The sequence below is a fragment of the Odontomachus brunneus genome, unplaced genomic scaffold (genome assembly GCF_010583005.1).
Source record: "Odontomachus brunneus isolate Ranch 3 - 2012 unplaced genomic scaffold, Obru_v1 Obru_scaffold_060, whole genome shotgun sequence".
Taxonomy (NCBI): domain Eukaryota; kingdom Metazoa; phylum Arthropoda; class Insecta; order Hymenoptera; family Formicidae; genus Odontomachus; species Odontomachus brunneus.
In genome coordinates this window covers 1,379,771-1,401,405 of record NW_022639510.1, presented here as the reverse complement: position 1 = coordinate 1,401,405, position 21,635 = coordinate 1,379,771, and the positions used below count along the sequence as shown (strand labels likewise).

The 21,635-nt window shown below is 36.7% G+C and overlaps 1 protein-coding gene across 5 annotated transcripts in view; it reads left to right on the top strand.

Annotated features, from left to right (window-relative positions):
- The window catches only part of LOC116846081 (ABC transporter G family member 23), a 120,851-nt gene extending 99,217 nt beyond the window's left edge, over nucleotides 1–21,634 (top strand). For all 5 annotated transcript variants that reach the window (XM_032819483.1, XM_032819479.1, XM_032819484.1 and 2 more), the window contains 10 exons: nucleotides 6,456–6,549; nucleotides 7,358–7,525; nucleotides 8,681–8,815; nucleotides 13,514–13,665; nucleotides 13,896–14,103; nucleotides 14,284–14,461; nucleotides 14,905–15,091; nucleotides 15,582–15,847; nucleotides 16,777–16,863; nucleotides 19,020–21,634. In XM_032819483.1, the coding sequence (XP_032675374.1) occupies nucleotides 6,456–6,549; nucleotides 7,358–7,525; nucleotides 8,681–8,815; nucleotides 13,514–13,665; nucleotides 13,896–14,103; nucleotides 14,284–14,461; nucleotides 14,905–15,091; nucleotides 15,582–15,847; nucleotides 16,777–16,863; nucleotides 19,020–19,234 (1,690 nt within the window). In that variant the 3' untranslated portion in view covers nucleotides 19,235–21,634. The remainder of the gene's footprint in view (nucleotides 1–6,455; nucleotides 6,550–7,357; nucleotides 7,526–8,680; nucleotides 8,816–13,513; nucleotides 13,666–13,895; nucleotides 14,104–14,283; nucleotides 14,462–14,904; nucleotides 15,092–15,581; nucleotides 15,848–16,776; nucleotides 16,864–19,019) is intronic.
- The last annotated feature ends 1 nt before the right edge of the window (nucleotide 21,635 follows it).

Sequence of the window (21,635 nt, the reverse complement as noted above, 5' to 3'; positions counted from 1 at the left end):
GCCCCCCTCCAGCGCCGCTCAGTCAACAACCCGAGCGGCCGTTACGACGGTTTACCTAGCCTTTGTGGAGCCTAGAGTTTTTGTTAGAGCCGTTATCCAGATATTGTTATTACCAATTATTCGATCATCATTATTTCGTTATTATCCACTCACGGATATTATCACACGATTGTCGAACATATATTATTATCATTGCCATTTAAAATATTCGGGTATTATTACTTCTTTATTCGATTATTATTTAATTATTGCTATTACGCACAGGAAAGCAACTCGGGCGTGCCGTTACAACAATTTCTTTACCTCGTCTTTAACAGACGATTGTCTATCACACGATTGTCGAGCAGATATTATTATCACTACCATTTAAAATATTCGAGCATTATTACTTCTTTATTCGGTTATTATTTAATTTATTCGATTATTATATAATTATTGCTATTACGCATAGGAAAACAACTCAAGCGTGCCGTTACGACAATTTTTTTACCTCGCCTTTAATCAGTTATTATTGCTGTTGCAGTTATTGTTATTCATTGTGAGTACCGATTATTCAATCATCGTTATTCAGTTTATTATCCGCTCGCAGCTATTATCATACGATTGTCAAGCAGATATTATTATAATTATTATAAAAAAGTAATAATATTCGAATAATAAATAGTAGTCATAATAACACCTGATCGATAATCGTGTGATAATAGCCGCGAGCGGATAATAACTGAATAACGATAATCGTATTAGTAATAACATAATTAGTAATAACAATGAATAACAATAACTGGGCAACGGTAATAATAACTGATTAAAGACGAAGTAAAGAAATTGTCGTAACGGCACGCCCGAGTTGCTTTCCTATGCGTAATAGCAATAATTAAATAATAACTGAATAAATTAAATAATAATCAAATAAAGAAGTAATAATACTTCAATATTAAATGAATGATGATAATATCGGCATTGAAGAGCTCGATCACGACGTTTTTCTATCTAACGAATAAAAACGTAAATGAAACGCGGTAATTACCTGTCGCGGTAAAGGCCGCAACACCCGTTCGTATGAGGAGTACGTGTCTTAATTAGTCTTAATTATCGCCTCAATTGTCGCGAAGTCAAACGCGGTATTAAAAATTGGCGGGGAATAATCTAGAAAATAACGCGGCAACTTCCAACGCGTTCGCCTCGACAGTTGATAGTGTTATGGTGTGATGCTCGAGCACGTCCTCACGCACGCGTGTTTACATGATCGGCTGCGCCTCCCCCCTCCCCAGCGCCGCTCAGTCAACGGCCCGAGGGGAACGTTACGACGGTCGGTTTACCTTTGTTGAGCCTAGAGTTTTTGTTAGAGCCGTTACCCAGGTTTGTTGTTACCGAATATTCGATCATCATTATTTCTGTATTATCCACTCGCGGATATTATCACACGATTGTCGAGCAGATATTATTATCACTATTATTTAATATTCGAGCATTATTACTTCTTTATTCGGTTATTATTTAATTTATTCGATTATTATATAATCATTGCTATTACGCATAGGAAAGCAATTCAGGCGTGCCATTACGACAATTTCTTTACCTCGTCTTTTATCAGTTATTATCGCCGTTGTCCAGTTATTGTTATTCATTGTTATTATCGATTATTCGATCATCGTTATTCCGTTATTATGCACTCGCGGATATTATCACACGATTATCAAACAGATATTATTACCACTAACATTTAATATTGAAGTATTATTACTTCTTTATTCGGTTATTATTTAATTATTGCTGTTACGCCTAGGAAAGCAACTATATAATAATACTTTTAAATAATAAATAATAATAAATAATAAATAATATATATATATTCTGAATATTCGGACGTTGTAAAAAGTACGATAAAAGTACGATGTCATCTCGAAAAATATTCGTAAACTAATTTTTCGCTCATCATACACTGAGAGAAAAATTATCTTAAAATCAACAAATATTTCCTTGGAAATCTACATTCTCTTTACTTAAATCAAATATTGTTTATTTAAATCAAGTAAACAATATTTGATTTAAGTAAAGAGAATATAGATTTAAGTAAATATGTTAATGGCACCCACTAAGGAAATATTTGTTGATTTTAAGATAATTTTTCTCTCAGTGCAGTTGTCGGAAAACCTAACCGCATGTAATCATAAACTTTTTTGCATACTTTTCGTATCTGTTTTGGCATCAAAACTAAATTCTTAAAATGTAGTGATATTTGAAATTTTTCTGATTGGAGCATCCACAGTTTCGGTATGTACAACCTGCAGAATGTTTGTATTAAACAAATATTGCACTAACTGACACTGACAGCTCAAAATTTAAATTTAAACATATTTTTGTCGTTTTCGTCACATATTGAGCAATGCTCTAGTTTATTTTTGTATGCACTTTTGTTGTGCAAAAGCATTTGTAATTTTGTGCAAGCAACAAGACGTAAACTTTGCAAAAAGAAGTCAACGTTATATCGGTAAAGTTTTCATATCCGGCATCCCCTAAGGACAATCGTCTCTGCGTTATCGACATTGTTCGAGTTCGTTATTGACTTCAGCTGTCAGCATCCTCTTACTAGTTGTCATCTGAAACTTGTTTCATGTAAGATACTCGAACTTTTATAAAGTTGCGTCCAAATTCTTTATTTGTGTTATGATATATGACATTTATACCTACAATCAACTGAAAAACTCTCATCTAATTCTGAATTTCAATCTGAGTATTTCACTTGAGACAAGTTTCGAGTAATGACTATTAATACAGGCCTGAGAAAGTTTACAGCTTTGTTACGACCGCGCATGCACGCTGACTCGCGCTTCTCTCGCCCTTTCTCCGCATTTCTGATCGCGCGTAATTGTCTCGTGAAATATTTATAGGCCCGATCACTTTCCACGTGAATACCGCTAGGAAAGTTCGCGATCTTTCGCTCTTTCGACCTAACCCAGTTTCGATGTTTCCCTTTCGCAATCTGCGCGTCGCTCGTCTCGACATCAGCCGTTCTCATCAAATCTATGATCGTTTGTTAATTTAATCGCGCAATTCATTACGTGGAGAAAATATCGTAGTCAAAATTATATTTCCTTTTACATTGTACTTTGTTAAGCTGGACTACTGAAACTGTATACAAGAGGAGAAGTTTGGTTGAATCAAACAAATTTCTGGTGAAACGTGAACGAATCAGAAATTCCGGCTGAAGCTGCCAGAATTCTGTCCAAATTAACAAGATTTCTAGTAAACGTGAACAGAATTCTCTTAACTTCAACCGGAATTTTCCAATTCGTTCATGTTTTACCAGAAGTTGGTAAATCCAAATGTTGTTTTACATGTAGCGAGCTTAGCACTTTTCAACCAAGAATATTAAATTAAAACAAAAATTCGGTTTGCTTACTACATAAAATCGAGCTCCAGACAGATTTCACAGATTTGCGAATTAAATCAGGCGCAAATGTTTAAAGGAATCAGGAATTTATGTTGCGTAAAAATCTCTAATAAGACATTTCCGCAACAAATTCCCGACAAGCTTCTTCCGCGCGTGAAATCAGTTACCTAATATATACAATGAATACAATGAATCAGTTATCTAATATATACAATGAAGAATATATTATGATATCAGTTATCTAATATATATAATAAACATATATCGAGGAATGATAATATATATTTCAAGCGTAGCAGATTTAATAATCGCGTTTGCATCGAGCACAGCGTGGCTTTCGACTTTTACTTTGTTACGGTCTAGTTTCATAAATCTACGGCCAATCTCGGCATCGCGCATATAACACACAGTGGTTAGTCCGACAAATTGACTGGCTCGTACAAAAAGCCTCGCCTTTAAGCGCATACGCGTTTACCTAGCCAGCTAATGGCGGCTCTCGCCCTACTCATTATGTAAATCCCGACGGATTAATTACGCGTGTTCCGATTATGCCCGTTGATTAACGACGAAGCGTTTTCTCTGACCTGGCGATGCGAAAAATTAAAAAAGTCCCACAACATTCGTCGATACGGTCGCGACGGCGCGGAATTCGCAAGCATGAGATTCTTGTATAAATAATACATGAGCTTGACGAACAAACGAGCATGCCTGCATTTTACCCTGGTCACGTCACGAATGAGATCCGACGGAATCCCCGTTTTGAATCTAATCTATCGCGTCTCGTCGTTGGGTGACTCAGAGAGATGTTTAGCGCTGCGCCTTTGCGTTTGCTTCGATGAGGACGTTATAACGTTCAGAACTTTTCATTCAAATGGAGAGAATCTTATAATAAAAGTTACTACAGCTTGGTTTTGTAACCAAGAAACAAGTCGACATTTTGCAATAATTTGTTATCTTTTCGTTTTATATGTACTATTTATATTTCAGGAACTGTATATGTGTGTATATAATGTATGTATGTGAAATGTGCTATTAAGAATTTTTCTATTTTCTTAGAGAAATTTACTTTATCTTAAAAAAAAAGAAAGAAAAGAAATTTACTATGCTCTCCTTAGCAAGATGGCGCTTACTGACAATTTGTTTCCCAGCACTATTAAAAACATAGAATTGCAAAGAATTTATATTAAAAAAGAAACTATAATATTCTCTCCATGTAAAGGCGTTACACATTTCTTATCGAATTAACAACAGCTAGTTAACTAACAGAATTGAAAGCCACTACTGACTATATGCGCAATAATTAATTATAAACACATAAAAATTATTTCTTAAAATAATGTTCTCTTAATTAAAATAAACTTTTTTCATATTTCATAGGTATTATTATTCACAGAAAGAAACTTTATTCTTATTCACAAGAAATAGAACACTCTGTATTCCGCCTCCTGTCATAACCGATCATTACGCATATACGTCAGTAATGACTTTCAGTTCTGACTACTTGAAACGTTGCAACATCATTCGATAATAAAAAGTGTAACAAACCATTTAGCAGCCAAGTGTATAATGCCCTTACAGTTCTAAATTATACTAAGTCGGTTCGAAAGATCGCATTTGTCAAGCGAAAAGGCAACAAAATTGTCCAATTTCGAAGAATTAATAATTTTTATGAATAAAATAATTCGCTTTTTTTCAAATATCTACTCCATATTCTTCTCTTTTGAATATCCAAACTTTCTACAAAAATTTAAGGCTTCTCGGCCTATATATTAGATTATGACGTCAGAAACGAGAAATAACGCGCTGAAAATTCTTATGTACCTTACAAATAACAAGATATTTAAGAACACTTCAGATCGCTTAAGCATACTTGCAAAATATTCCGAAAACTATTATGTTGCCCCTCCTTTCTGATAGTCAATAAATAGCCGTAAAATAAGTGTGAAAAAATTAAGAAGTAGGTTAAAGAGGAAGAGTGTTACGTTAATTGGACGGCTACTTATTGACTGTCAAAAGAAAAGAATAGTTCTCGAAGTATTTTATAAATATACTTACGTGTTGTCTGTATAGTCTCTACAAAAAGTCACTGACAATTGAGATTTTTGTTATAATTTTTTCACTATTTTTTTTCCTTTACTAAAGATAACAATATCATACATTTCTATAATAACACGATGCAAGATATACCTAAGAAGCAGGATGATAACATATTAATTGACATATTATTGATATTAGATGTTAGAAATTATTAATGCATCACAAAAACGTCACTTGACGTCAGCATGTTTGCTAAACTTATACATCAAAGTGAAATATCTTTTGATTCAGATCCTAAATCAAATTATTTATGTTCACTGCGCAATTAACTTCTAATTTTCCCGCTGTTCTTTCATTACTTTTGAGATGTGGGCAACACATTCTTAAAACTATCAAAAGTATTCTTCCGTACAGATATCGGTAAATATTGACAAAAACAGACCACTTTCCGAGAACGATGACCTTCACATATTACCCAGATATCTTTTTATTTGCAAATGACATGTAAGAATTTTGCGTTCTCTCGATTCTTCGACATCATCAATCCAGAGTTCCGCAGCGAGTATTCACCTTTTCTCTACTAATTTTGTTTCTTAAAAATACAATTTCTTTTACTTTCACCTTATTAATATATGTTAATAAAGTTTTAATAAAGGAATTAATAGTTTTACGTTTGGCGGCAAAGGGATAGGGTCGAGATACTGATGTCTTACTGGGGTTTTTGGGAGGTTGTGTTTATCTCAATGGCAATAAGTAGAATAATGATGTCCTGAATGTCAGAAAAGTTTATTTAATTGAATAAGGTTATTATTAAAACACATATGTCCCGTTGGAATCAAAAGGGTTAGTGGAAAAGTGAGAAATCTTATCGCACCAACTCAATATATCCCTCCCCCTCTTATTCTTTCCGAACAACCGTATCCCCGATATAAACGAAAACGTAAAAGGAATATTGAGAGAATGCCTGAGAAAAGATGTCGCGCGAATTAATTAAAACGTATTCTCTTTTGCTTTTATCTTGCAGCATATGGAACCACCTGGTTCAAATCACCAAAGACGGCAACAAGACGGTCATCATAACCACACATTACATTGAGGAGGCCCGACAAGCGCACACGGTAATATCACGCCAAAAGAGTGGTCTAATTAACCGGCGCCCACATTCGGCGGAATCAGTTTTTATCTCGACGCGGTTGAACTCCGCCAGGACCGATAGAAAGAAAGATATCGAGCGATTCCAACGCGCTGTGTTAATGTCAAATTAACATGATTGACGCCGATTACACGTTATTATCGCGCCATTGGACCGGCCATACTGCGTGCATGTTACGTCGGCAACATAAATTATAGTGTAATTGTCTCTGAGAGATTGCTCCCGACGTTTTTTACCATGATTTATTTATCTCACGACGAACGTAGCGCGGTGCTGCAGCTGTAATATTATCGCAGTTTTGATCATCGATCGATTCAAGGAAAAAGTAACTGATTTATTTATCCATTATTTTCTTTCCCCCTCTACGAAATTTCGCGCGCGAATTAGTTCTTCCAAGGTAAAAAGGAGATAAGCTTAGGAATTTTGTGAAAACTCATATTTCCGTGGGAGTATAAGCATTGAAATAATGTTTGAGCGGCAGGTTCTAAACGTATTCTACATATGAACCTGCGTTACTCATGTATAAATTCATAAAAGATAGCTGAAAAAACAGTTAGACTGATGCAAATTATCAAACCAAATATCAAACAAAATGTATGTCTGAAAATACAGACTTATACAAGTCATCAAAAATACATTAAAAATAAAATATAAAATCAAATGCATGTCTGAAAAGACAGCTTTCCAGACTTATGCAAGTCTTCAAAATATCAGATGTAAGAAAAACCACTTAAGAATAGTAAAAACGCAATGAGAAATAATTTCGTTGACAGATCGGCTTGATGAGGAGCGGCCGATTGTTGGCCGAGGAGGCACCTAGGACTCTCTTATCAATGTACAACTGCGCCTCCCTCGAAGAGGTCTTCCTGAAGCTGTCCAGAAAGCAAGGACAATACGCGCAACCACCAACGGAGTTGAACATCTCGAATAATATCAGCCTGGTGAGTGAGAACACTCGAGGAACTGTGATTCCCTCAGATGCTTTTTTTACTTGTACATTGCACTCTGCATGTTTTTCTTGTCTTTCGCGGATTTTCGCGCAAATTCAACGTCCACAAGTTCAGCACGTTGTACAGTGTAAGAAAAAGTTACCTCGAGGGAAAGCGTGTTTCGAATATTACTTCAGTCGTGTACACAGTATCGTGTTATATCACATATACTGTAAAAAAATACTTGAAGATTTATTTATGAGATACAAAAACATTTATTCACAAAAACAAACTTTATATCCTGCAAATGAATTTATTTTTATTCACATTATATTTATTCACAAAAACAAACTTTATATCCTGCAAATAAATTTTCAAGATTTTTTTCAATGTGTCTATCGAGTGTTCTTCGACGCAATCGTCGTAATTTGTTCTTTTGAATTTTTTGACTTTTACAATTTATGATTGCGATAAAATAATTCCCGAGTTCATATTTTAGTAACATTTGGATAAAGAAATTAACATACTGAGAAAAACTACTTGAAAATTAATTTGTGAGATATAAAGTTTATTTCACATAAATAAAGTTTATATCACACAGAAATAAACTTTATTTCGCAAAAAGGAATTTTAAGGAGCCCACAAATAAATTCTCAAATATTTTTTTCTCAGTGTACACGCAAAAGAGCTTTTAAAATATCTACTTGGCGATAAATTCTAAATCTGAAAAACGCTGTGTAATTATCTTATTGGTTATCTTATGATTAATTATCTTACTGTTTTTGTACACGACTTTCTCTCTATCTCCCAATCCCTCGAGGTTCTTTAAATGTTTATCGTATTTCGCAATTTGTCTTTGTCTCCTATTTGAAAATTTGTGCCTCCTCCTTTCAAGCTTTCTGTCTCGTTTCGCGTCAGATGTTTACCACACTATATATGACATCGATGTTAAGTGTCACATCGATTTTATTTCCCGGCTCAACTGAACGCCATGTGATCGACACGAAGCAACGTGCATTCGCGCAGAGAAAAAACAGAGTATTCGCTTTCTTTCGTTCGACCTAGGTGCCTCACAGCAAATTTCGTCGGCAGATTTGCGAGCGTTTCACATTACCGCACCTCTTTTCGCCATCGGCCACGCTTCTTTTCCCTTTTTTTTGCACACAGGCTTCCTTAAACTGGGGCAAGAAAGACGAGCCGGTGTACGTGACGGAGGAGTCCGGTGTTGTCGGTCTCAACTTCCATCAAAGCAAAGAGGTCCTGATCTATGACTCCACCAACGGAATAGCCAATCATTACGATGTAAGAGATGATTACTCGCCCGCACGCATCGCGGATGTTAATTTGTACAAATATCTACGGCCTTCATTAGCAGTGTGCAACAGCCCATACGCTATTCGTTGCAAATCAATGCGGTTTATGTCTACGCGTGCACTACGTAATAACGCTCTCTCTCTCTCTCTCTTTGTGAGCGTGGAAGTTTCACATTCACCATCGAGATCCATCGCTGTGTCAGTGTGTGGCCAACTCCTGAACTGCGTCCCTCCCCATTCCGGAAGTCCAGACCCACGTTGATTGCATTTTATTTGCGACGCAACGCGATTAAAACTTTTTAACGACGTTGAAAAGTTTAACGAACAGAAGCTACACTCACGAAAGATGAAATCGAAATTTATTACTACTGCGATAATAATACACGATGGTTTCTCGCGACGTCCCACGGCGTCTCATGATGTCCCACGTTGTCTTATATATTGATTGGACCGCGACGCGAATAATATGGACATTCTAACGGTGTTTAACGGCGTTGAGCATCTCTCCACGCCGTCGAACAATCTATTTCTTTTCATTCGGAACGGAATTTATGAACTCAATTTTTACATGGAAAAAAAGGTTTGGTTGAATTAACCAAATATCTGGTCGAATATGAAGGATCCAGCAATTCTGATTGAAGTAACTCGAATTCTGTTTAAGTTAACAAGATTTTTGGTTGACTTAAACAGAATTCGAGTTACTTCAATCGGAATTTCTGGATCGTTCATATTCGACCGGATATCTGGTTAATTCAACCAAGCCTTTTTTTCCGTGTAGGAAAGACGAAATCGAAATTTGCGAATACGTTTGAATAGCTACTGATGCAATATTATATAAATCCCGATATTTCAGTAATATATATTCGTGAGTCGCGTACGAAATATCGTGAACTGAAAATCGAATTGAAATCAATCGAGACGGCATGCGAGTGAAAATATATTCTAAGTAACCGAAATCAAGAGTAACGTGGCACTTTTTACAACAAGTAGGTTAGGCCGTAACTTCGTAATATCTGAACGAAGATTACTCCGCTATATTTGCACGGAGATTCTACTCCGCTATATTTGCGCGGAGATTGATCCGCGATACTTTTACGAAACACGTTTTCATAATTCCACAAATTTAATTCCGCGAAGTTTCTTTAACAAATATTGTCGCAACGCGGCGGTAAAAAGTGCAAAAATTCAAAAGTTGAAAATCGCGGTAGTTGCGAAATTTATTGACGCGAACAAAGTAATCTCGCGAATTCCGCGAGCAGTGACACAACTATGGTGCGCAATTCTGGAGCTTTATACGGCATGAAACAATTAAGGAATATCACATTGAACGAATAATTCTGCGTTGAATAATTATGTAGTTTAAGTGAAATATAAAAGCAAGTGGAAAAGTATAGTACTCGAATAAATGTACACGGAGAAAAATAATTTGCTGGCTCAGCAAATTTTCTGCTGGTTTAGCAAAATCTTTTTGTTATCATATAAACAGCAAAAAGATTTGCTAAGAGTATTAATCACTATTTGCTGGATATAATTTGCTGAATCTACAAATTATTTTGCTATAAAAACCGCGATGGATTTATATAGGCAGTTGCAGTTTTGCTGCGATAGCAAATAAATTTGCTAAGGATACATTATTTTGCATCAATAGCAAATTAACGTGATTCTTAGGGCAAATATACTCAACAAATTTTTTCTATCCTGGCAATAAAACTACTTCTGCTCTGATAACAAATAATTTGTAAAATTAGTTACGTCAACTAAATTTACAGGTGATGAAATAATTTGTAAAATTAGTTACGTCAACTAAATTTTTTTATGTCACTACGAATATGCAGTAACAATGACGATTTTGCAAAATTATTTTCTCCATGTACGTAAAATAATTAAAATCAAATATTCAATACATGAAATAATAACTTGATGATATTTGGTAGATTTCCCGTTTGATTGTTTCAAACGGTTAAATTAATGTCACATACACACATATAAAAGTCTACTAGCAAAATAAATCGCATTGATTTCAACGAAATCCTATAAAAACCCCTGTAAATCTACCAGTCTAAATTTTTTCTCATGTTTGTATTTTTTATCTCATTTGTTGTAAGTATTCTTTGTATTCATTTTTTCACTTACCATAACGACTTGCAGTTAGAACTAGCCACGTTCCGCTATCAAGTCTGAAATAACAAAGCAAATATCTATGTCAGTTAAATTCAGGAATTTAGATTAACATAAAAGTAGGCGTATATAAGTCACGAATGAATCAGTTCGCTGTTCGATTTATTTCGACAACTATATTCCGAATTTTGGCAGCAAAGAATTAAGCAGAAAAGTACCATGAACGTGTGATCTCACCTTCGAGTCGATTCTGCTTCGCCCGAACCGGATCCTCCAGTACTGCAACCGCGTCCACCGGAAAATAGCAACTGCTTTCGTGATGTGGCTAGATCCTATCAGATCTGAAACAAAAAGAAAATTGTTTTTTTTTCATTTAATTGTGTCGATAAAGAAATTACTCAATACTTGTAAATTAAAATTACGGAGGAACTATCGTCTATCCCGCTTCCAAAATTAATAAAAACGAGCAGAGGTAGTCACCTTTAAGATTTTTCGTGATGCCGCTACTACATTGCGACGAATACGGTAATCGTACGCGCGAAGTATCATAATTAATCTCACGACTACTCTGAGATTAACTTGGGGAATTTATAATAACGCGCAACACGATCCGACGCAATCATCTCCGCGTTCAAGACTGTTGTAATCTCAAGCCAGTTGCCTACTATGAGTCGAGCGTGTGTTGTTTCGAAGGTCGCGCGACCTGCCGCGAGACTTTCGGCGCGCCAACGGATCTCCATTGTTTAGGAACACTCAATTATTTAACGGTTCACGATATTGTTTTGTCTACAAGATATACAATTTACGATCTCAGTAAGTGTAGTAATATTGAAATTGTATTGTTTCACTCACCATTACATGTTTCAAAGTCCATTGTCTAATTTGACATCCCCCTCGCGAAACTGTTCTGTAGCATTTAAATCTGAAGAAAATAGCAATTTTCCTAATTAATTATAGCGAAGGAGAGATGGCTCGATGTTAATGATGAATATCAGAGACCTGAAAATATATAGCTCTTTTAAAAATAATAAAAATGTGACATTTGCGACAGTCACTCTTTATATCTCGAAATGCAGACTACGATACTCGTTTCGATGATCACAGCGCGAATAAATCTTTACATATTAGCTTTCATTATTTTAACAATATCTAAAATTACAAATTATTAAATTATTATTTAATTATTCACAATATAATTCCATTTGAATATATAATATACGACTTATATACGGTTTACGCATGTGTAACAATATTGAAATTTTATTAATTTAATTTTTAAAATTTAATTAATTTTACATTTTATTAATTTTATTAGCTTCACTCACCACTATACTTGACGACATTGTCTAATCTTACATTCCAAGCCCGCTTTGCTGCATCCAAATCTGAAACAAAAAATTTTTTGTTTAGTCATAACGATAGAAGAATTATTCTGACATGCATAATTCTGAAAAAAAGTATTGAAATTCTAAAAGTGGGATAATGTTCCGAAAAGTTCACAATCCCGAAAACTAAATACCGGAACTAAAAAATATAATTTTACCGAAATATTGATAAAATGCCATTATCCCGAAAAAGTCACAATCCCGAAAATTGAGTACAGTAATAATTTTCCAAAATATTGAAAATACGAAGTTGTTAATAACTTGTCGTACAACTTTGGGGGCAATTTCATGTTTGCAATATTCCAGAAATGTATCTCTGTTTCAGTTTTCGGAACTTTAACTTTTCGGCTTATGCATATCCACGCAAATTACTCAATGCCAGCAAATTACTCAATTAAAAATATTAGGGGTTCGAGTATATATCACTATTTAAAATAATAAAAATGTGCCGTACTCTGTCACACGTTACATTTTGAAATACTGCCCGCGATAATCTCGCCCAGATAATCACTACGTAAATAAATTTTGTTAATTACACATTAGCTTTGATTATATAACAAAATACAAAATAGTGATAAGAAAATAACAAATACGTGTTAATTCAGCTACATCAGGGATTGCTATGGGCGCACTGTGTACGTTCAGGCGGCACCACGTACCGGAAGTCGCGCGACCTTGAAAATAACAACGCACGACGGAGTAGGTTTTTGCGACCATTTAGGGAAACTCCATACACATGCGCTTTTTCTATCGTTTCTCCCACAGCTGATGTTCGTGTTTATATGTTGTTTGAGCTTTTTAAACTCGAAATGAATTTTCACTCAATATAATGTTTTACTGTTACATATAAAAATGTAGAAGATATCACACGTGTAATTTACATGTATAGCAATCACGTTACATGAATAATTTTCTTGTTGAGAAATGGAGAGAAGTAAATGATGTAATCTTTTAACAGATTGTGTGAAATGAGTCATAACAAACTTTCATAGTAAATTACGAAGACGTACGCGGAAGGAAGCTAGATGTCTGATTTTTACGTCAGGGATAGATACCGGTAGTTGGAACTTAAATATCGTAGATACACGATAATGGCTCTTATATTTACTCATGAATAAATGAAGTGCGAAATATATGCTATAAAATCAATCTTTGTTTAATATATACGACGGATTTGCAAATAGATAAATGGCAAACCGCTAACGGGTGCGAAAGCAGGATCCGTCTTAGAGTGCGACGATTGCGGCGACTTCACGGACTGTTATAAGATTACCAGCTGGGGCAAGATTAAAGCACTTCTGCAGAAGAATTTTCTACGTATGTGGAGGAACATCGGGTACGTTTGTTGATCGCACGATATCTCGCATTCTTCAATCTTTTGTCACTCCCCGTCGTCTCTCTTTCTCTCTCTCTCCCACTTCTCTCCCAAAAATTATACAAACATTAGCGCATCTGAATTGCCTAAATAACCTGATTTTTAATCGATTCACCCAACGACAATAATGTTTCGGACGAGCGGTGGCTTGACGGGATAATATATTACACGCGATAATTATTCTTGTGCAGTGTAATGCTGTTCATCTTCGCCTTGCCGGTGATGCAAGTGATCCTCTTCTGTCTGGCGATTGGACGAGATCCCACGGGATTGAAGCTGGCCATAGTAAATGACGAGATGTTCTACGAGAACATGACTTGTCCCACCTCAGAAAACTGCACCTTCAGCTATCTTAGTTGTCGGTATCTCAAGTTCCTGGATAACGAAACGATGATAAAGGCATGTGTCGTCATAAAAAAATATAATTTTTTATATACATTAATTTAATACACATAAGTGAATAATGTAGATATAAAAAATGCATTGAATACAAAACATCTTTCTCTAAATTAAAAATCATAATTTGTTCCAAGAATAACAGGCAACTTTTTTCATTGTCTCTCACCTTCTTTGTTACAGACGTATTACCCGGATCCAGACTCGGCGATGGAAGCTGTACGTAGAGGGGAAGTTTGGGGGACTTTATACTTCACGGAGAACTTCACGGACGCGCTCGTAGCTAGAATGGCCTTAGGAAGGGACTCCGACGACGAGACTCTCGATCAAAGCGAGATCAGAGTCTGGTTGGACATGTCCAGTGAGTGTTCGTGCGCTGAAGTCTTGAGGAAATTTACTATAATTCTCTATCGACTAAAAACAAACGCGCGGTTGTTCTTGAAGTTTACAATTTGAAGTGCTTTGTGCTTCATGTCGATAACGAAGTAAAACATTTTATCTACTTTTGTCGCTTCCATCGAAACATCACACTTATATGTCACACATACACATACATCATTCATTCAAATATAAATAATTTAAAAAACATTTAACAATGTATTAAATCATGATATATTTTTCTTTCATTCGCGCGCGAGAAATAAACTGTATTCGTCGAATCCCATTCATTTTCTTTATTTTTTGTTTACACGCGATCCATTGCATTCAACTTTGTCGAAACGTTTATCATTCACAAAACAGTTCGCACAATTTCTTTGCACGCATATCCTAATAACAACTGAGTTGCTATTTTTGCGATTTTAGATCAGCAAATAGGCCTAATGCTGGCGAGAAATCTCCAGTATTCATACAGGGATTTCGCTAAGGACCTGTTGTCGTCCTGCGACCAAAATACGAAATTAGCCGATGTACCGATTCAATTTAAGGAGCCTATTTACGGTACCAACGAGCCTAGCTTTACGGACTTCGTAGCACCGGGTGTGATATTGACGTAAGTAATATTCATGTGTTTTCTTTCATTTGCTAGATTAAATTTCACGTTTGACATTTACTGATTGTGACCATTAATTTAAGCGCTCAATAACACACACACACAAAATTAACTTAATAATAATAATATATATGCTCGCGTAAAGAAAGCATATACTGAGAGAAGGAAATGATCTAACTGAAATTATAATTGTTTTTCTCCAATCGTATCTTTTGGTTGTTCTAACATGAAAATTATAGTAGTAACACAAATATAAGATCAGTATTATTAACAATATAGTAGAATTAATATAAAAAATGGTTTTCTTTATTACCATAATTTAAAGTAATTATTTTATACCATAATTTATAGTAATTATTTAATACCACAATTTATAGTAATTACTTCTCTCTACGTGATTATATTTACAAATATATCAAACATCCTTTTCTCAGTGTACCAAAAATCTCGAGGACACGTTTCCTCAAAATTGTTTGTCGTGTGTCCGTAGTATCGTCTTCTTCTTGGCGGTCGCGCTGACGTCATCTGCTCTAATTATCGAGAGAATGGAAGGCTTGCTGGACCGAAGCTGGGTGGCAGGTGTATCGCCCGGTGAGATCCTGTTCTCCCATGTGGTCACGCAATTCGTGGTGATGTGTGGTCAAACCGCTCTCGTATTGATCTTCATGATCCTAGTGTTCGGAGTCGAATGCAAGGGCGATATTGGATGGGTCATCATACTAACAATACTCCAGGGACTGTGCGGCATGTGTTTCGGTAAGACGATTCCGCATATGATTTTCCTCGCACTTATACTCTCCTCAAAAAAAAATAGAATCTTATCTTTAGCGAAAATCCTATACACATAACTTCAAAAGGATTCTTCCAAAGCCAAAAGGAAAATATTCTAAGCACAATATCCTTAAAGTTAGAGGAGCTTCATTTCTTATCTACGATTCTTGGTCTTAATAAAAATTTCTTCTAGTAAACAGACATTCTACTTCAAAGAAACATATTTCTTTTAATTCAAAAGGAAAACAGGTTACCAGAATATCTCCGTAAATTAGATTAGATATGCTGGTAGATTTGCGATTAATAATTCACTTCATTAAAAGAGGAATACTCTTTTGGTAAAAATTTTCGCTTGGAATATGGGATTAAGGAAAATAGCATCTTGCAATTAGAGTTCTCTCTTTGATGTTAGAATATTTTTCTTTTGACTTGAAAAGAATCCTCCTAAACTCGAATATAAGAAGATTTTCGCTAAGAATAACATTATACTTTTTTTAATATAGTTACAATAAAAGTAATATTGCAATATCGAAGATACGCATTTTACATTTGATTTTACATAACTTAAAACATAAGATATATCTTAACAAATGGCGCAAAGCGAACATTAGCGTTTTTTATGTGCACGCTGTGTTTCTTGAGCTATATTTTTCGTCATTATTGCATCGCCAGCTAACCTGTTTCATGTACGTTAAACTTAAGCTTCGTCACTGATTCATTAAATGCAACCAGTTCGTCTGGAATATCAAAGGACTTTCTCGTAAGAAAAAGAGAAAAACGCACGCGGTTCTCTCCCGGATTGCTGACAGAAAAACGACAAAAAATATGTGGATGATTTCCTCTTGTTGCCGCATGACAAAAGGAAACCGTTGTTAAAGCAGCAGTTGTTATTTGAATGTTTTTCCTTTTTGCAGGATTCGTGATTTCAGCGATTTGCGAACTCGAAAGGAATGCCATCCAACTGGCCCTGGGCAGTTTTTACCCTACTCTTCTTCTCAGCGGTATGTATATATGCAGCGTTTATTCGAAATATAATTATAATATTTGAGATTTTTTACAATACTTCCATTTACAATCGCATTTAAATTTACAAGTGTTCATAAAATTTGTGAGTGAGTGAAAGAGTGAGTGAATGAGTGAGTGTGAGAAAGAGAATGTATGTATGTTGTGTGAGAGGGAGAGAAAGGAAGAAGGTGGGGTAGAGAAAAAGGAAGGAGGAGGGAGATAGGAAGTGGGAGAGAGAAAGGAAGAGAGAAAGAGGAAGAAAGAGAGAGAAAGAGAGAGAGAGAGAGCGTGTGTTTGCGAGAGAGAGGGGAGAGCGAAAGAAAGAAACAAAACGAATATTCGTAAAGTTTTCCGTATCTCTAAAAGACTGTCTCGTTTATCAGCGGTTAAGTAAAAATTGATAGCGGAACTAATGAAAGATTGTTTTGACATCGCATGTCAAAGATCGCAACGCGTCGACGCGACTTATCATCGAGCTCATTACATCGCTTACAGACGATTATTCCGACCTAAGTGTTACATGCTGGAATCCTTACTGTGATAAAAGTGAAAGTTGCTCCATTGTCATACGTGCCGTAACCTAATTGACTCGCCATATAAAGCCCCGAACGCGCTTCGAACTAAAAATCCCCCCTCCGATGCAGATCGGCCTGATATTTGCATCACGGAAGTTACTGCGATTTTCGATCTTACGCGCGGTATGCGTACGGTCGAAAGTCGTGGCGACCTCTCGGATACACTTGGAGCTGCGGTATGCGGAAAAAGCAATATTCCGATCGGCCTATACGACTCGAAGCATTTGGAGCGCCAAGTGGATTCTACGTGCTAAGAATATTGCGCCGGTTTTTGTCTGTACCGGTCAATCGATAGCTTATCAATGCATTGTTATTAGATTTCATCGCTAATGTTTATCTTAACCTAGTAACCTTCTAATCTGCCTTGCCCGAATTATCATTTTTCAAGAATCAAGTCAAGTTAGAAGAGCTTTCAATCTTTGTCGAGAACGAAAGTTTCGCCGACCCGCTGTTCGGTCGTGTTGTCAAAAATTGAAGGCCCCCTGCTTTGGCATTGCAATACTTAAGAACAAAGGTCTATTAAATATACCTCGGTGAACAAGAGCCCTTCTAATCTGTCGTTGAGCCGCACAATTTGAAGACGAAACCGCTGGCCGGTCCGCCCTCGCGTCGTGTCTTTGGCAAAATGGACGATCTTCCGATTAGACTTGAAATTCGTTAACTCGATGCGACTTCGATATATCGAAGGTGATTCTGCGAGCGGAGATTCTGTCCAATCACAACGCAGTCAGCCATATCGAAAGTCGAACTAGTTGAAACAGTCTCCGCTATGAGGCGCCACCTTCTCAGACGAAAATTCGAGATAGTAGTATAGCTCAGCAGCAAGCAGACGAGTCCTTATATCTTTTTCTTATTTTTTTAATGGTAAACTGTAAGTGCCATTAAACAATAATTACATATTAATAATAATTCATCAGATATTAGGTAGTTACAAGAATATTAACCATTTATGGATTGCTCCCGATAGATAGAATCAATTTTCAGATGCCAACATTTGTTTTCAATATCGCCTAATTATCATTTCCGTTTTAAATTTCTCTTGTTTTATAGACGAATCTAAATATCGCAAGCACTGAGAATTCGCAGAACCTTTCTACAGACGAGAAAACGAAAAAATAAAGATTGACAATAAACAAGCATAAATATTTTTTAAGAGTTAAACTTGTCAATGCATATTTTCAAGAAAAAGAAAATTAACCACGCTTGACTTCTTGAACGATCGCAAGGAACTTCAGTATTATTTATATTTTTTAAATTATATATAAATTTTCTTGAAAATTTTCCTTAAAACATACTTCATGTAAGTTGGATCATTCTCGCCAACTACGGCCAATTAATATTTTCTTGATCAGATATAAGGAAATAAAAAATAGAGATCAGTCACAAATAATAACATAAATACTTAGATAAATTGTAAACAAAGAAAAAAGTAAATATAAAAGTATATCAGTCGACAAATCGCCAACCTGAAAAATGATCCTTCATAAACTCTTCTTTACTGAATTTATTCAGATCACTTATTGAATTTATTGAAATTTATTGAACGAAACTAATGAGACAAAAATACCTTCTTATAGGTGTAATCTGGCCGGTGGAGGGCATGCCAATATTCCTGCGATACATATCGCAAGGCTTGCCGCTGACGATGGCGACCACCGCTCTGCGGTCCATGCTGACCCGCGGCTGGAGTATCACGGAGCCGAACGTCTACAACGGCTACATCTCCACCATCATTTGGATCGTCGTGTTTCTCACGATAAGTTTACTGGTGCTGAGATTCAAACGCGGATAAGCCACGTCGTTCCACGACAGTCCGGACTCATCTCAGTGTACAGTGCCTTGCGAACGTTACCGCGAATGGAAAGAGTGCTGACGGGAGAATGCTGAATCAGGATCAGAAGAGGATGAATCGGGTCGGGTCCGTGAAAACGCGTGACGAAGAGCCGAACAGGATCGTCGATGGAATAGCTGGCGACGAAGCTCGTGCTGTCAGCTGAGACCATGATAATCCTCTTGTAGATGTCTTCTACATCCATCTGTATTATAGACACGTCCGTGAAGAAGCTCTACTGCTTAGGAGGAGATCTTCCTGTCGCTCAAGAGAGGAAGTCGTCTAACAACCAGAGAAGGACTCTCCTCACTTGGGCACAGTCTTGATTCTGGTCCTGGTCCTGGTCTTAGTGCAGATGCTAAAAGAATCTTCTCCAACTGCCGTGATTTTTCACTTGACGGCCAGCTGGTCGTTCGAGACGTCCCCGGATTCTCGTCGGTAGATCGGCTTCGCTCTAAGATGTCGATATATCGTCGATACGATCTCGCAGCATTCTCCACGAATGGACCTCTGATATGTGATGCTCTTGTGCGATTAATATGCTTGTAAAGCTTGTATGTGTGTATATGTGTATGTATGTACGTATATGTGTATGTACGCGCGCAATGAGAACTCGAGTAAGTGCGATGATGGTGTACGCGAGTCGCGTAGACTGTGGCGTTTGTCTCGCGCGCGAGTGCATCTCTTTATAGAGATCTATTCTAACTCGGCATCCGCTAAAACAGCGCGAACGCGGTCGAGGATTCGGGCCGTCAGGATTTTCCGCGACATGAGGCAATCTTCTCGTGGGGAAGTAGAACAAAGAGCCGCGAGTTCTTTTCTCAGCAATTCAATTTTTTCAAGATTGTGAGAAGAGAACTAAATGCAGAATTTGAACATTCCACACGACGTCTCAAATGAGCAAAATTTTGCCCCGCGTTAAATTTTACTCATGCCTGAGTGTTCTTTTCTTTCTCTTCTGAGGAGTCACCATACTGAGAAAAGAACTACTTGGAAATTTACTTGTGAGATATAAAATTTATTTATGCGAGAATAGACTTTATATCCCACAAATAAATTTTCAAGTCCTTTTTTTTTTCTTAGTACATCTTCCGAAAATGCATTATCGTCACACGCTGAGAAGGAAATATTTGAAAATTTATTTGTGGGATGTAAAAGTTATTTCTGTGAATAAATTTCAAATCTCACAATTTTCAAATACTCCTTCCTCAATGCAACTTCATTGAAGTGGAAACGCGCTGTGCACGCTACGCTACCGGAAGATAGCGTTCTATTCCTCTCTTTCTCTACTTCTGTTGTAATTGTTTATCCGCCTGCGAATAGAATTGCACGTTCGCAATTGCGGATCGCACCGCGGATAGTGGAATGATAGTGTAATCATTGGACCGCGCGGCACTCTCTCAAAATCATGAGCTGAGGATATCAGGGGCCAGCTGTCTTGCAATGAGAAGAAACTATCTCATCGCATGTATTTGCGTCCATCTGTGTCCGCAGCGAATCAAGCGTAATCATTGTCGTAATCTCCTCACTGACGATTGTGATCGCCTGTGACGACGAACGCCTCTACGAAGCCAGTTGAAAATTTGGCGTGGTGGGGGGCCTGGTAAAAAAAAAAGAACAGTCGTCCCGGTCTTTTTCTATAGCGGGATCATAGCTAGTAAGTTTCCAAGATGATAGCGGGTTATACCGTAGCGCAATTTTACTTGCCCATGACTTAAGCGTACATTCTATTTAACTAGTTAACGATCGGAAGTAGGAGCGAAGGGCGACGATCGGGTGGACACGACGCGTGTCCCCGGCCGCCCTTCGGTTAAATATTATACATATATGGAACAAAAAAAAGGATGCGTTTTATCTACCGTATATTTTATACACAAGTACGATGATTTCTAACTGAGAGCGCAGTGCCGAACGACACGTCAGCGTCGCGTCTCGCTCGGTGAACTTAGGACGTTCGCACGAAAAATGTGCAATGATGTGCAATAATGAAACAAAAATAGGGAATTCGATACATTGCAGGCGAAGGAAGGTCGTGAGATGCGTGGCGTTTTGCAAGATATGATCAGGAAAAGGATTCTCGCAGCAACTTATGCATTATACAACAGCATGTACAAAATTTCATCAGTTACATCTTATAACACGCGGCTTGCGAACCGTTATATGTGTGTGAATCTATGTTCATTTGTCGTAAAAAAATTGTAAAATTGCACGCTATCGAGCGTTCACCAATACACAAACAATGACGTTTTCAGGAGACGATGCGTCGATCAGAAGGTATCGGAGCAGGAAGCTTGACAACGTGTGTAAAAATGTGTATATTTTATTTTACTTATATAAAGATGGGACTCAAAAATTTTCGTAC